The following is a 16951-nucleotide window of genomic DNA, read 5'->3' on the forward strand; positions in this document are numbered from 1 at the left end:
AACTCATATTAAGAAAAAGGCAAATTACTATATTGTTCTGCCTCATCACTGCATTTGGAGGTCATGATGTACCACAGACCTTAAGTCATTCCTTCAAGAAGCGCCTCATCATGTTAGGGTCCGATTTAAGAGCAGACTTTGCCACGGTCCTCCAGGAGGAGTGGTAGATTAGGTTATCAAGGATAAAGATAAGAACAGGAACTCAAGAAGCCATTTTTGAAAATATGGCGATTTTAGGGGTAGACATACGTCTAGGATTCCTGATGAAGGTAGGACCCACAGTGCCGAGTATGCAAAAGAAATGGACTTGTAAGGAAGGATTTAAAATTGAGAGCAGTTGATAAGGACCCTAGGAAGTGTGCGGACATCACATTATCAATTTTGCTGTGAGATCCAATATCAAGGATGAAATAACCTCACTTGGGGACATGATTAAATGAGATTAACTCTACGAACCCAGGGGTATCTGAGCGCTGCTTATTATTACCCACGGTGTGTGGTGCTTATTTATCGACCTCTGAAGGATGAAAGGCTGAGTTTGGCGGCGCTGGGATTCAAACCTGCGTTAGCAAGCTCTGCAGGGATGTCAAAGCGAACGCTCTACTCGCTGTGCCACTTGACCGGCTTCTAGATGCGATAAAACAACTATTGTTAATTATAGTGGCTATATTTGGTGTGGGAACCTATGTAGATTGCATGATGGATTGGGGAAAATAGGGATTCGTTATGTTTGTAAAGCATTTTTATAGTTTAAATTATGAACTAATAACAAGTATATTTAAGTACAACAGACAAGAACGCTGATATGTACTCATCATATATTTACTCTGGATATAAAATAAGTACAAATAATAAATATATTTAAGTCATGTTTGAATGTAGATTCCTTTACGGAAAACTTTGCTACCTAAATTGTTACCTAAATTGGTTAATCTCAGCTCCTGATAGGTGTTACAGAGATTTATTTGTTGAGAGCATGACAGACAGCCAGCATTTCAAAAGCAAATGTACAGTGCTCGGATATGATTTAATGCACCCTACTATATGTCTTCCTGTACAAAAAGCTATCCAGTTAAAACTTGACACTTATTGCAAACATAAGCTTTATGATTATTTTAATTTGATTTGATATTGGGATTTGATTTACTCTGCTATCTAAAACCTCAGATCTTTATGGGAAAGCATATCACTCAAAGATGTCAGGAAGTGCCTTAAACTGAAAATAAACCCTAGTATATGTCACAATCACTAGTAGTGGGGAGAAATGGCTAATTCCATGCCGTGGGAAAATGAGCAGATTCCAGGCAAATTTCACTCGATCTGCCAATTTCGGCAGGAGAGCGGAATTGGCAGTTTGGGGGCTTTTCTTGCTAGGAATTTAATTGTTTTTCAAAATGTCATTAGAGAATGTGAGGTTTTTCATGGGAATGGAGTGTTTTGCCCCTTAGTATTTAGTTTTTCCAGGAATTATGTTTTTGTGTGTGTTTTGGACAAGACAAAAAACGACATTTCAGCAAAAAACAAAACATAAAATGCTGAAACTGCAGAAGAAAAGGTTGAAGATCACCCAGCCAGCGGAACAGAATTGTTGCTGAATTTCACCAATTCCATTTCACCAGAAGGATTTTCACCAAACCCTAACTATCACGCACGCTTAGCCCCTCATCATCAGTTTAAGACAATGGGTATTAGTTTATTTGTTTTGTTATACACTGAATGGAAAATATAATATAGAAATGACATTGCTTGATTTTTGCAACATACTATATTGAAGTTTTGTGATTACAATTGTTTGTTCAAATTAATGCATAAGAATCCTGGGTTTCATTCTAATGATTTGAGGGATTGGAAACTGCATTGAATTTTTCTGATTTGTTTTTTTTTAATTTTTCTATTTGAATATTTTTGTAGTCCATTATTTTTACTATGATTCACTTACCACGAAGTTGCTTATGGATAATGGGAGTGGCTAGATAAATGCCATGAATATGCAATGTAAATGAGAGACCCGTCTAGAATCCCAGAGAGAACCTGGTGATTCCCAAAGATGCATAAACCATGTGTTTCATGTGTTCCATGTATTCCAGGTCAGACTTTGCATGTTTTCTGACCTGGCGTGAAACACAAAATTGAGCTTCAAAATAATCTGTAGCTGAATTTCACCCTGAAAGGGTTTGACCTGCTTTAGCTATTTGACGGCTCTATCCACAGAATTTGTATAATTTAACTTTGACTTCTTTTTTTGATTTTCACACCTACAAGTTCCCCAACAACAATTTGCCCATGGGAAGGTTCTCCTTTTTTGTGAATCAAGGTGTTATTTCTGGCATAGATTGTGACATGTAAAAACTGCCCACTGCTCGTATGTTATTCGATGTTACGTTATGTTAATCTGCTATTATAGTGGGCCAAATCATCACCATAGTAGTTTCATAGCACCTAAGCTGGACTATGGACTGGTGCACTGTGTCCCCGCCAGCATTATCCAGACGTCGGCCAGCTGGAAGTAAGAAAATGTATTTGGCCCCAAGTCTTTTTGTATTTTTTAATTTAAACCACCCCGCTCAACAAAACAAAAACACCCACGATGCATGTACATTAACAATGTCATCTTCATTAAAAATACTCCATAAAATTGCTCTGGAAGTAGTTATAATCCAATTTAAAAAGATTGATCCTCCCTCGCACCATTCTTTTTTCCAACCCATACTTCCCCAACTTCACCTATTTTTGCATTTGTCTTGTCAATGCCATCTTTCCCTCGAACCTCATCCTACCCCCTATCCCATCCTCTATGGCTTAATTTTTAAGCTCACCTTGTTTTGCTTTAATGCAATGTTATGTTATTGCGCATTTGTATAGTGCCTTTTTTACCAATGGTATGATCTCAAAGCGATTTAGGATGAATGCCCTCAGGGACCTTAGTCCATGTCAGTGGAGAGAGTAGGGTAGTAAATAGTGCTTGGGTGCACTCAGTATGTGTGCAGCTAGGACGGTTTACGTGGTGTACAAATGCTAGGCCTGGTGCATTGGTTGTGTGAGGTCAGTAGAATGTGTGCAGCAAGGCCGGGTTGATTTGGCTAGCTGCATTCTGGCGTTGGTAGAAGAATTCCCATACCTCCCGTTTTGAAGGACTATTCAGCCATCTTCTCCTTCACCTACATAAATCTAACCCACCCCACCCTCTTTATGCTTGCTTACCCTTTTTTCAAATAAACTGTTTCCGTCCCTCTGCTCTCGGTACTGCTGACAAGGGCCTGCTCGCTACTTCAGTTGTGTCCATAAGGTTGGCCACTCCCTCAAGAACACCCTCATTTAGAATTACCTGGAAGTTAAATTTTATTTTTTTTAGGCAATCAATTACTTGCCTTTTGTTGCACTTTTTAGAGAATTGGTAGACTAGTTTAAGAAGTTTTAAAAAGTTGTACTTGTGATTGATTTACATTAAAATGACGTAAAGAAATGTATACTTACTTAATTTAAAATTTCTCAGTAAACTAGTTTAGGCTATCACATAACTAGCATGAATGTAAATCTTCAAATACTTTTCCTCACTCTTATTTTAAATACTTTCCATGGTGCTCCTAAAATTTGTCAAGTTAAGTTAAAATGTACAGTGACATCACTTTTGTCAAATTAACTCCGGATTGTAATTCATCAACAAATGTTTGTCAAGTAGAAATCGTTCAGGTTGTTTTGTCAGTTTACATAACTAAGGGAAATGATTTTCGACATCACAAACTTTATCTTTTGTGCCTTGTTAATAATCTGTCAGATATGATATGATATGATATTTTATTTGTATCGCGCTCATACATAAGTGTTTCAGAACGTGACAAGGCAAGGGAGGGGAACAGGGGCGAACACATCAACGATCTTACTAGGCCCAGTGACATTGAGAACGTGTAAGTGCATGGAAAAAGGGAAAGGGGAGAAAGTGCATGGAAGGGGGAGAGAGGAGAGTGCGGAGCAGAGGAGAACAGATAAATAATAATAAATACATATAAATCGATAATAGAGGCAATAAGCAGTGGTAGTGCAGCCAGCAAGTGACAAGTGCAGTGTTTACGGCAGCAGACTGGGTAAGTCTAAATAAGTGCAAAAAAGGAAGAAAACGGGGGGACGGTGGGGGACTGTATGGGTACAGATACAGTCCCCATTTCAAGGAGCGGCCAGGTGGCAGTGCAGGAGAGTGGCAGGGTGAGCAGGTACCTGGGCCCAGGGGACAGAGGGTGGCCAGGTGCACAGTGCCAAGAGAGAGCAGATCAGCAGGGGAGAGGGGGAGCAAAGGCAGAAGCAAAGAGGAAGGTCTTGAGGTGCTTCCGGAACCGGAGATGGTTCTCCTCATGTTTTAGAGTGGCAGGGAGGCTATTCCAGAGGGAGGCCCCAGCCGAAGACAGAGATCTACCCCCTGCTTGTTTCTTTGAAGAGGTAGAGGAACGAAGAGCTCCAGAGGGGAGGTATTTACAGAGGGATAGCTGAAGGTATTTTGTACCCAGGCCCCAGAAAGCATTGTGGACAATCCACTGGGAGCCAAAGGAGAGATTTCAGAGCTGGAGAGATACGATCCCAGGGCTTGAGGCCAAGGACAAGTCTTCCAGTCCTGTTCTGGATTAGTTGCAGAGAGCGGAGAGTAGTGGCAGGTAGATATAGGAAGAGGCTGTTATAATAGTCCAAGCTAGAGAAAACCAGAGCTTGGGATACCATGAGCTTCTGGGGGAAAGAGAGGAAAGGCAGAGTACCTCTGAGGAGGTGCAGTAGGAAGTTTGACTTTTTAGTGACCTCAGAGATGTAGGAGGAGAAGGAAAGTGTCGAGTCAAAAATGACCCCAAGGGTCTTAGCCTCGCAGGTGGGGGTAGGAGGAGGGCCAAGAGAGGCCGGCCAGTGAGTGAGGGGAAAGGATGGTGGAGGTGTGCCGATGAGGAGGATCTCTGCCTTGCTGGCATTCAGACAGAGGTAATTTGAGGCACACCAAACTTGAATGGCAGTTAGACACTCAGAGATCAGAGAAGAAGAGGAGGTGGCCGAGGGCAGCCTGAAAATGAGTTGAGTGTCATCAGCGTAGCATTGACATTGGAGCAGAAAATGGCAATGCAGTGGGTGAGGGTTGCCAGGTATTAGTTGAAAACCCAGGGCGAGAGGTTAGACCCCTGGGGAACGCCACAGGTAGAGAGGAAGACAGATGATAGGAAGGACCCTAGTTGGACCTGGGAGGGTTGATCAGAGAGGAAAGAGGTCAGCCAGGCCAGAGCCTGATCAGTGATACCCAGGTTATCACGGAGACAGTTGAGCAGGTTGGAGTAGTTGACTGTGTCGAAGGCAGAGGAGAGATTGAGTAGGACGAGGACATAGGGAATGTTAGAGTCAAGGTTGGAGAACAGATCTTCACAGATGTTCAGGAGAGCAGTTTCCGTGCTTCTGGCCGCTCTGAAGCCAGACTGGTGGTCATGGAGACAGCCAACAAAATCGGAATGAAGGTTAAGCTGAGAGATGGCCAGCTTTTCCAGGAGTTTGCCCAGGAAGGGAGTCATGGAAAAAAGGCCATAGGTAGCAAAACAGGAGGGATCAGCTGTGGGTTTCTTGAGGAGAGGATGCACAAGGGAGTGCTTCAGAGGGGAGGGGAAAGATCCTGAGGCAAAGGAGTGGTTGCAGAAATCGGCAAGGGCCAGAGCGAGGGTGTCAATGTGGTCCGTTATGGTTTTAGAGGAACCTGTTTTGACGAGGCTTTCATAGATCGTACTTGTCTAGCGATCTCATCAGGGGAGAAGAGAGGAAAAGAAGAGAAGGAGGTTGGGGAGGTAGTTAAAGGGGGGTCATCAAGCATAGACTGAGAGGGAATAGGAGGGGGAGGGGCAGTGAGGGTGGACAGGATGTCCTGGGTTTTTGAGATAAAATGAGAGGCTAGGGCATTCCACAGAGCCTGGGAGGCAAGAGGAGGGGTAGAGACTGCAGCAGAGTTGGCCAGTTCCTTGAAGATTTTAAAGAGTTCTGCTGAGTTGTTAGATGCCGAATAGAGACGGGCTTGACACTACTTGGTGCAGACAGAGAGTCGGTATTGCCTTTGGAGAAGGCGACAGGCCAGTTTGTCAGAGGATGAACAAGAAGTCCTCCATTTCCCCTCAGCCGCGCTAGGTCATACCAGGAATTACACTTGGCTTTGGATTTCAAGCGGATCCTCATGACAGGGCAAGAGCATCAAGAGTATCAGAAATAGAGGAGTAGAGAAGGGACAGGGTTGTGTCTGGGTGTGAGTCAGCCAGAGGCGCAGGGGGAGTAGGGTGGAAGGTTGCAGCGAAAGCCTCAACTGACACACGCTTCATAGGTCGGATGTCCGAGAAGGTAGGTGGCAGTGTGGGGGTGGGCTTGGCTTGGGGGGAAGAGGGGGAGAGATGAGAGGAGAGATGATCACCCCAGGCGAGAGGAGTGGTCAGAGGGATAGACAGGGGGAGGCCAGAGGAGATCAAGACATCAAGTGTGTGACCTGCTGAGTGCGTCAGCCCAGAAGGGAGGATAGAGAGGGAATTGCAGAGGTCGCGAAAGAGCAGAGATGAGGGACAGGGAGAATCGAGGTGGATATTGAGGTCACCAAGGAGAAGGAGTTGAGTGGTTGAGGCCAGGAAAGAGGAGGAGAGGTCAGCCCACTAGGAGAGAAAAGAGGTGATTTGACCAGGGAGGCGGTAGAGAGTAGCAATAGTAAAAGAGTGGCTAGGAGAGATTGAGAGCCTGCAGACAAGGCATTCGAAAGAGGAATAAATCTGAGTGGGAATGATAGTGGCAGGGATCTACTCAGGAAAGATCAGGGCTACACCCCCTCCAGGCCGAGTGGCTCTGGGTGCAGAGAGGATCTTGTAGACCTCAGGGAGGAGAGTGTCAAAGCTTGTGACAGAGCTGGCCGTGAACCATGTCTCCATGAGACCAAGGACATTGAGGTCAAGTTCTTCAAGGAGGAGACAGATGTCAGAGGAGTGTTTGACAGCAGAGCGAGAGTTGAGAGTGGCAAGATGAAGAAGGTTGCCAGACGTAAAGACCCTCCGGGGAGGGGAACAAATCAGAGGTATGCCCTGCAGAGGTATGGAGGTAGCCTGAAGAAGGAAAAAGGAGGAGGGAGGAGTGGGCACAGTAGCCAAGGAATGAGAGGAGGGGACAACCGGAGATGAAACGAAATTGATGAGGCGAGGGAACCGCCTATCGAAGAGGAGGAGATCGGCCTGAGGACCTTGGACTATGATAGTGCCATTTAGGTAGACATTAAGGATGACTCTGGAGGAGTCGAATGAAGCCATGAGGATATTCCAACGAGTGCCACCATTAATGGGAGAGGAGGAGACAGGACAAAGCGCAGAGATCATATGGGGGTCCATAGATCCGGCGAAGGAACAACAAAGAGGATGACATGGGGGGGTCTGTTTGGAAGAGGCTCTGGAATAGGTATCAGTGGTAGGGAGACCAGGGTTGGAGGCCAAGATATCCTTTTTAAACTTCTTCTTTCCAGGCTTAGTGAGAAGGGAAGGATAGTTGATGGGAGAGACAGAAAGCGCCATGAGTGGTAAGAGAGGAGGCAGAGGGAGGAGTAAGCAAGTACAGCGGTATAGAAACAGTCACTGGGCTAGTAGGTTACAATCAAGGCAAACGTTAAATGCAGATACAAATACACCAAAATTGCCTTACAAGTTAAATAAGTGCCCAGTAGTTAAGAAATTGAAAGTGGGCATCAGCTGGTAAAGGTGAGTACAGCTACAGCTTCAAATGGGTACATAACAGGAAGAGCTGAGCTTACCCACCAGTAAAGGAAGTACAGGGCATTCATGAAGGAGGGAATTAACCCATGTAGAATATGGTACAAGAGTCATGGTAGTCCAATGGTCCAGGGGTAGCAAACTCAGGGAGGGTTTGGAGGCGGCAGAGGTCTCATCTGGTGGCCTGTAAGCAGACAGGAAGCTGACAGGGGCCTTAGAAATGGGCCTTTGAAACTAGGGCCAGCTTTCGCCTCCCGGAGCATCCAATCGAAATAAGAGTGCTAGGTTAGCCAATGGTCAGTAGTAATTGCCCCAAAACCATTACACACACATCATACAGACAAAGGCCCTGTGCAGAGAGAGTGCCACAAGGCTTACCTCCAGTGTAAATGGGACCGCTACAGGATTCAGATGAAATGGAAGTTCAAAAGTCAGTCAGGCAAACTTTGAAATGAACACCATCTCTAGCGCAGAGTCGTTTTAAACAAGTATAAATTACATGGAGGGCACCAGAAACATTAGCATTTACGTGCTATTGGCCTCTCTCATGCATTTTTCCTCATGTACAAAATGGAGTTTAAAAGTGAAGTGTAAAAGCAAGCGAAAACTCCTTTATGCCTTGTTTTTCTCTCTGTTTCATAGACAGTGCACAAATGCCGCCTGCCATAGATGCATTGCAGTCGGTATTTTCAAAGGAATCTGCATGCTTTTTGTGTTATAACAGACGGATTCCAGGTTAACGCCTTTCTTTTGCACCTGTCTGAAAATCCCTTGCAGGCATAAAAGTGTGTGCCCTTTGAATGCATAGGACGAATGCAGGATGGAAATATCAGCTCCAGTTTGTGCCCCAAAAGGTTGTGAAACTCGCAGGAGTGTAAATGTCAGGTGTAAATGGCTAAAACCTTGCTTTTCAAGACTTACTTTTGCACTCCGGCCCTAGCAATGTACCTCCTGCATATTACACCTAATATTTGCTGTATGTGGAAACAGCAAATAGCTGAATACCTTCTTGTAATTAGATAATGATTTTACAGCGATTTTGATGAATTTTTCCTTTGTACCTTTTCCAGTACCTTTAATTCCACCCAGAAACTTGAGGTTTTCCAACATTGGGCATAGCACCGCGGTGGCCACTTGGGACCCGGCCTCGAAAAATGTCAACGGTTACCGCATTATGTACGTGAAGACTGACGGCACAGAAACAAATGAGGTAAAAAGCACTATAAAATGTTCAAATACATTGCACAAAGTTTCATACACAACCGATAACTTAGCATTTCTTAGGCAAATGACTTCTCCTTTGTTGCATATGTAGTGCAATGCAGTCCATAGCGTTGTCCAACTGTAGGCCTCGAGGGCCGGGTTCCTGATGGGTTTTCTGTATATCCCCCATTAATATTCATGAGGAAAAATGTGCATACATTTAGAATCATTGTACGCAAATTTATCTCATTAAAATTAATGAGGGGTATCCTGAAAACCCGACATGGATCCGCCCCTCGAGGCCTGGAGTTGCACAACGCATAAACCATACCTTAAACGCTGGTTTCCGTATTATTCCCATCATTGATATTTGCCCTAATGCAAGCTGGTTTACTCATTGGTAAATGCTCATCACGCTCTTTTTGAGTGCTTTGTGCCTGCATAATGTGTATTATTATGCCTGTTTCTAGCATAGTGACTCCAGCAAAAAAAAAAGTATTGTGATTGTTAATTATAGCAGCTGCGACTTAAAAGAAAAACGCACCTGGATCCACAATGATAGTCAACGGAGGCACGCCGGCCGCACATCGTCTCACATAGAGAAATAGAGAGTCGCTTATGAAAAGCGAAGGAACATGAAAGTGTACATTGCCTTGCCAGCCTTTCCCCAAGTGTGTAGCTAGGGATTAAGAAAACCCGAAACACAAATTAGCAATTATCCGTAGATGCCAAACATCATTAAAGCCTATGTCTGCTGGAACTTTCCTTGCATGGAAAGCATTGGCATGAGTTGTTTGGTTATGGGAGCTGGGAAACTGACACAGGCAGGACCTGCAAGCAGGGGTGTTGCTAGGTCTGGAAAAGATCAGGGGCTAAGCTAATGTCGGGACTGGCGTGATTCGGGGCTAGCTATAGCCTTTTGGTTGTAGTCCCTGAGGTTCTATCCGGGGCTACAACCAAAAGCCCAGGGCTATACCCCCCTTTCTCCCCCCCAGCAACGTCTCTGCCTGCAAGAATGAGCTGGCCAGACACATGCAGAAATGAAATATGCCTCCTTAATAAAGGAGCCTAACACACCGCGCATGCACCTCAGCCACAGTCCCTGACTGCCATCCACACATTGCAAAATCTCAGAGTCTGTTCGGACCCAATGATCAACAGTACAGTCCGCATACAACACATGCAGCATTTAAAATGATTAACAGCAATACTACCCTGCGTGCCAGAGGGCCATCCTGGCTCTTTATACCTAGAACAAAAAGACAACTACGTATGATGCTACAAGGTTATTGTCAAGTGCGTACCTGATTTTGCTTATTTCTAATGGGACCCACAGGTTACATTTCCAGAGGGACAATGGGCATTGCTGGGCCTTGGTTAGCAATTATAGTAGGCAGAACCCTTTGCAAATGGCCTTTAGATACTGGGATGCTTCTACCGGGAATATTCAATCGATTCAGGTTGCTAATTAGCCAGCAGTTGTTCCTGGTGCATGATGCATTTGTGGTTGTTTTGATTGCTTTGTTGCGAATCAGTCAATTACATACAGAGTGAAAGAGACAGTGATTTAGCTTAAACATCAAACCTACTTGCAATAGCATCATACCCCGGAGGCGATTCGCTGAGCAAAGTGTCCAAGGCTTCCTCCAGACAGCAGATACTGCATACATCTCCAAAATGCCACGGGTAGCGGAAGTGGCATCAAACGACCCTTGACCCCCTGATGACATCACAGGAAGTGATAAGAGAGAGGGGCGAGAGTGCACAGCTTACTTTCTTAATAGTGTATTTCGTTTTCAATGGAATGTTATTTTGTTAATAAATATATTAATGGGGTGCAGCCCACTATCATGTGCCACCGTGTTGGGCACAGAAAATGAACATGGAGAAAAAGAGACCGAGGCAAAAGTGCCTCTGGTGTGGGCCGCACACCCTTGATTCCCACTAAGGGTTAATCGATTTCTTTTGTGATCGTTATTCAGTTAATAAAATCCAACTTCAATCGTAATTCACAGATGTGTATATTTTTTAATTTTTCAATTGCTGTGTTTATAAAGCTCATAAAAAATTGTGCTTAATTGGTTAAACTTCACCAAAAAAGCTAATTATCTCAATTGAGGCAAAACAGAAAACCCATCTGGCTAATGCATTTCGGATTGTATCCTTCGTCAGAGCCAGGTTAGTACTACACACATAATAATGCATTATATGTAGATTTAGAAGGTTTACAATGTTTAAATTAATAATTGTTCCATACATCATGTGTAACAACCAGATATTCAAGAATTAATAACCAAAACAATCATAATAAACAAAACAATCATGATAAACAAACAGGGCGCCCACAAGGACAAACAAATATTTAACAAAAAAGTGAGATGGGAGAGAGGAGAAAAAACAAACAAGTAAGCATACATGATTGTAGACAGTAAAAATACAATATTTGCACAGATAATGATATTGCTCTATAATTCAAACAATTAATGGGACTAATCAACTGCGTACTAAAATTGCCGATTAAGCCTTTTTGGTGACTATGGTGCTTAGAGGTAAAGTTAGGCGGCGTGTGCTTATTGTGCCAGAGTGTTGATTGTCGTGCTATATTGTGTGAGAATACCTGTGGCTAGTTGAACATTTCACTAACCTGTGTATCAGTATGCAACCCACGCGTGCTGTCCGCGTGTAGTGTTTCTCTATGAAGCACTGCCTAGTGTGGGGAGAACAAATGTGTTATCTCCTCCGAGTAATTAGCTGCTATTGATCTATACGCGATCTTACTTCGCGTCGCTTTGTGCAAAGGTATGGCTTACCTGGAGCACTCTGAGCTACGTCTTGCTCGATCAACTCCGAACAGCGTCTGAGACTCGCGGTTCGTGTCGTTGCCCTGGGCAACGTTATGTAAACAAAATGGCCGCTTGTGTATAACCAAGTCGGCCATATTGGTAGAGGCAATACTGGGACATAAGTGGCATAGAGTGTGAAATATAAATGGCAAATGTAAGGGATGTGAATGTTAGGATATTAATTGCACATGTAAGAATATTAAAGCTTCATGATATCTGTGTATTTAAGTTGTACCTCTAGCACATGTATGTTCTGATAGTATCGTCGTGTGCCTCATGGCTAATTGGCTAATTGGCCATTAATGTAAGGTCATATAGCGTAAAGATATACTGTCTAGTATACATCAACAAAGGAAAATACAAACTAATAAATAATAAATGTTTACAACAAATGGTTATAGCAGAAAGCAACAGTGTTTTCAAATCGAGTAGTGATTTATACTTATTGCATGAGCATGAGACAATTTAGCATGTTCATTATTGATATTGCACGGTGAACAAATAGTGACATCATTACAAAAAGCAGTTGAGATCAAATTCCTCGTTGAGCCCTCGTGGTGCCAAGGAATCGAGACGATCTATCCAATAGGCTTCTCTTTGTTGCCTTCTTTTTTTCAAATCAGCATATATGCTTGTCATTTCCAGGGTTTCCAAAATTTGGAACTTGACTTGAGAGATATTATGTTGCTTTGCATTAAAGTGTCTTGCTACGGCTGAATTGATGTTCTTATTGCGTATACATGATTTATGTTCATTCATCCGAATTCTCAGTTTACGCCCTGTTTCACCTACATAGTAAAGTCCACATGGGCAACGTATGCAGTAAATGCAGTTCTCGGTATTGCAGGTGCCATAGCTTTTTATCATGATCTTTTCTCCCGTGTATGGATGGGGAACCACTCCTCCTTTAATAATGTTATTGCAATTACTGCAATTTAAACATGGAAATGTTCCCGTCTTTTTTGGTTTGATCCTTTTGGTTCTGGTATCTCTTGTGTTAACTAGATAATCCCTAAGGTTGCTGGATCTTTGATAAGCAAACGTTGGGATCTCTAAGAAGAGATTCTTAGTTCTTTCGTCATTTTTAAGTATTGTCCAATTTTTATTTATACATCTTTTGATCTGCATACTTTGGGATGAATATTTAGACACATATACAAGTGATGGGGATTGCTTTTTGTCCTTTGGTGCTAGAGTGCTGGTTCTTGTTATTTTTTGTACCTTTTCTTTTGCTGTCTGTAGATCTTCATTCGGGTATCCCCTATCTTTAAGTTTTTTGCTTAGTTTTTCAAGTTCTTGTTCGTACTCTCTGTCATCACTGATAATTCTTTTTAATCGCAACATTTGACCATAAGGTAAATTCCTCAGAGTGTTTTGTGGATGGAAACTCATACGGTGTAATAGATTGTTCCTGTCTGTAGGTTTTGTAAACAAAGAGGTAGTGATTTGTTGGTTGTTTACGTTCACCAGGATATCCAGATAATGGATTCCTGGATTGCCAATTTCTGAGGTGAACTGAATACGCGGGTCTATATTGTTGATATAACTTGTAAACTCATTAAGTTCTTCTCTTGTGCCTTGCCAAATACCGAATATATCATCTATATAACGCACCCATGTTTTCAATTTGTTCTGCCATTCAGGTTTTTGCAAGATATGGGTCGTCTCGAATTGGTACATAAACGCATTAGCGTAAGCTGGTGCCATTGTTGCTCCCATGGCTGTTCCGGAAGTTTGGATGTAAAATTCATTCTTATATTCGAAATATGAATTCATTGCGATAAAAGAGAGTAGTGATAAGATGAATTCTTTCACTGCTCCTATATCGTTCTCCTGTAACAGGAGCCACTCTACCGCTTCCTGTCCCAAGTCATGTGGAATGCTTGTGTAGAGGTTAACCACATCTATGGTGAAAAATATGTCGTTCTCTGTAAGTTGGACTCCTTCTATGATGTTCAGAAAGTGTGTACTGTCTTTCACATACGTGGATGTCTTCTGTATTAAAGGGTTCAAAAAATAGTCTATGTATGTTCCTAGTGGTTGTAAAATCCCTCCTGTGGCTGCTACTATCGGTCTTCCAGGTGGATTATTAAGACTTTTATGGATTTTAGGCAGCAAGTAAAAATGAGGAATGTTTGGTTTTAAGTTCAATAGAAAGGCCTTTGTCTTATGTGTTATCATCTCTCTTTCTTCTGCTTTTGTAAGAAGTTCATCTAGATCTTTTAATATTCCCATAGTCGGGTCGTGATCTATTTTGGCATAAACATTATGATTGTCCAGTTGTCTTTTACATTCATTTTCGTAATCTGAGGTGTTTAATAATACCAATGCACCCCCTTTATCTGCTGGTCTAATAGTTATTTTTTCATCAGAGTATAGGTTCTGAACAATTGACATTTCCCCTCTGCTGAGGTTTCTGTTCTTTGTTATTCCATATTTGATCTTTTTAAGATCTGTTATAACCATTTTTTCAAAAATGTCGATTGCTGGTACATTAATTGGAGGAGAGAAGGTACTTTTTGGTTTAAATTCTACTAATTCTGATGGTTCTGGAGAAGAATTAGTATTTTCCAATTCCGCAAAGAAAACTTTGAGTTTGAGCTTTCTAGTCAATTTGTGAAGCTCTACCTTAGTGTTGAATAAATTGGTATTATAAGTCGGTACAAATTTCAAACCTTTCTGTAACACCTCTTCTTCCTGTTTAGTTAGTATTCTGTTTGAAATGTTGACCACTAGGTTGCTCGTGCTTGAAATCTTGTTTGGACTCCGGTGCCCCTTCCTCTTGCCCCTCCTCGTTCGTTTCTTCCTTCTCGGTTGTCTAAAAAAGACGTTTGTCGTGATGTTGATGCGCTGGTACTCGGGGTAGTTCTGTTATGACCACTGTCTCCTTCCGCTCTTTGTTGTTGAGGTTGTGCAGTCTGTTCGTCTCTGTTAGAATCTGTGTCTGAACTGCTGTTTTCTGAGTTCCGGTTGGGATTGTGTGGCCTCTGAGGTTGATTACGAAGTTTATAGTTTATACGTGGGCGGACAGATTTCAAAATCAACCTCAGAGGCCACACAATCCCAACCGGAACTCAGAAAACAGCAGTTCAGACACAGACACAGATTCTAACAGAGACGAACAGACTGCACAACCTCAACAACAAAGAGCGGAAGGAGACAGTGGTCATAACAGAACTACCCCGAGTACCAGCGCATCAACATCACGACAAACGTCTTTTTTAGACAACCGAGAAGGAAGAAACGAACGAGGAGGGGCAAGAGGAAGGGGCACCGGAGTCCAAACAAGATTTCAAGCACGAGCAACCTAGTGGTCAACATTTCAAACAGAATACTAACTAAACAGGAAGAAGAGGTGTTACAGAAAGGTTTGAAATTTGTACCGACTTATAATACCAATTTATTCAACACTAAGGTAGAGCTTCACAAATTGACTAGAAAGCTCAAACTCAAAGTTTTCTTTGCGGAATTGGAAAATACTAATTCTTCTCCAGAACCATCAGAATTAGTAGAATTTAAACCAAAAAGTACCTTCTCTCCTCCAATTAATGTACCAGCAATCGACATTTTTGAAAAAATGGTTATAACAGATCTTAAAAAGATCAAATATGGAATAACAAAGAACAGAAACCTCAGCAGAGGGGAAATGTCAATTGTTCAGAACCTATACTCTGATGAAAAAATAACTATTAGACCAGCAGATAAAGGGGGTGCATTGGTATTATTAAACACCTCAGATTACGAAAATGAATGTAAAAGACAACTGGACAATCATAATGTTTATGCCAAAATAGATCACGACCCGACTATGGGAATATTAAAAGATCTAGATGAACTTCTTACAAAAGCAGAAGAAAGAGAGATGATAACACATAAGACAAAGGCCTTTCTATTGAACTTAAAACCAAACATTCCTCATTTTTACTTGCTGCCTAAAATCCATAAAAGTCTTAATAATCCACCTGGAAGACCGATAGTAGCAGCCACAGGAGGGATTTTACAACCACTAGGAACATACATAGACTATTTTTTGAACCCTTTAATACAGAAGACATCCACGTATGTGAAAGACAGTACACACTTTCTGAACATCATAGAAGGAGTCCAACTTACAGAGAACGACATATTTTTCACCATAGATGTGGTTAACCTCTACACAAGCATTCCACATGACTTGGGACAGGAAGCGGTAGAGTGGCTCCTGTTACAGGAGAACGATATAGGAGCAGTGAAAGAATTCATCTTATCACTACTCTCTTTTATCGCAATGAATTCATATTTCGAATATAAGAATGAATTTTACATCCAAACTTCCGGAACAGCCATGGGAGCAACAATGGCACCAGCTTACGCTAATGCGTTTATGTACCAATTCGAGACGACCCATATCTTGCAAAAACCTGAATGGCAGAACAAATTGAAAACATGGGTGCGTTATATAGATGATATATTCGGTATTTGGCAAGGCACAAGAGAAGAACTTAATGAGTTTACAAGTTATATCAACAATATAGACCCGCGTATTCAGTTCACCTCAGAAATTGGCAATCCAGGAATCCATTATCTGGATATCCTGGTGAACGTAAACAACCAACAAATCACTACCTCTTTGTTTACAAAACCTACAGACAGGAACAATCTATTACACCGTATGAGTTTCCATCCACAAAACACTCTGAGGAATTTACCTTATGGTCAAATGTTGCGATTAAAAAGAATTATCAGTGATGACAGAGAGTACGAACAAGAACTTGAAAAACTAAGCAAAAAACTTAAAGATAGGGGATACCCGAATGAAGATCTACAGACAGCAAAAGAAAAGGTACAAAAAATAACAAGAACCAGCACTCTAGCACCAAAGGACAAAAAGCAATCCCCATCACTTGTATATGTGTCTAAATATTCATCCCAAAGTATGCAGATCAAAAGATGTATAAATAAACATTGGACAATACTTAAAAATGACGAAAGAACTAAGAATCTCTTCTTAGAGACCCCAACGTTTGCTTATCAAAGATCCAGCAACCTTAGGGATTATCTAGTTAACACAAGAGATACCAGAACCAAAAGGATCAAACCAAAAAAGACGGGAACATTTCCATGTTTAAATTGCAGTAATTGCAATAACATTATTAAAGGAGGAGTGGTTCCCCATCCATACACGGGAGA

At 42.1% G+C, this 16951-nt stretch overlaps 1 protein-coding gene across 4 annotated transcripts in view; it reads left to right on the forward strand.

Moving 5' to 3' along the window:
• COL14A1 (collagen type XIV alpha 1 chain) overlaps window positions 1-16951 on the forward strand; it is a 699289-nt gene that overhangs the window by 304776 nt on the left and 377562 nt on the right. For all 4 annotated transcript variants that reach the window (XM_069621559.1, XM_069621558.1, XM_069621560.1 and 1 more), the window contains one exon: window positions 8807-8946. In XM_069621559.1, coding sequence (XP_069477660.1) covers window positions 8807-8946 — 140 coding nt within the window. The remainder of the gene's footprint in view (window positions 1-8806; window positions 8947-16951) is intronic.

The sequence above is a fragment of the Ambystoma mexicanum genome, chromosome 5q (genome assembly GCF_040938575.1).
Source record: "Ambystoma mexicanum isolate Mex_15411 chromosome 5q, UKY_AmexF1_1, whole genome shotgun sequence".
Classification (NCBI taxonomy): Eukaryota; Metazoa; Chordata; class Amphibia; order Caudata; family Ambystomatidae; genus Ambystoma; species Ambystoma mexicanum.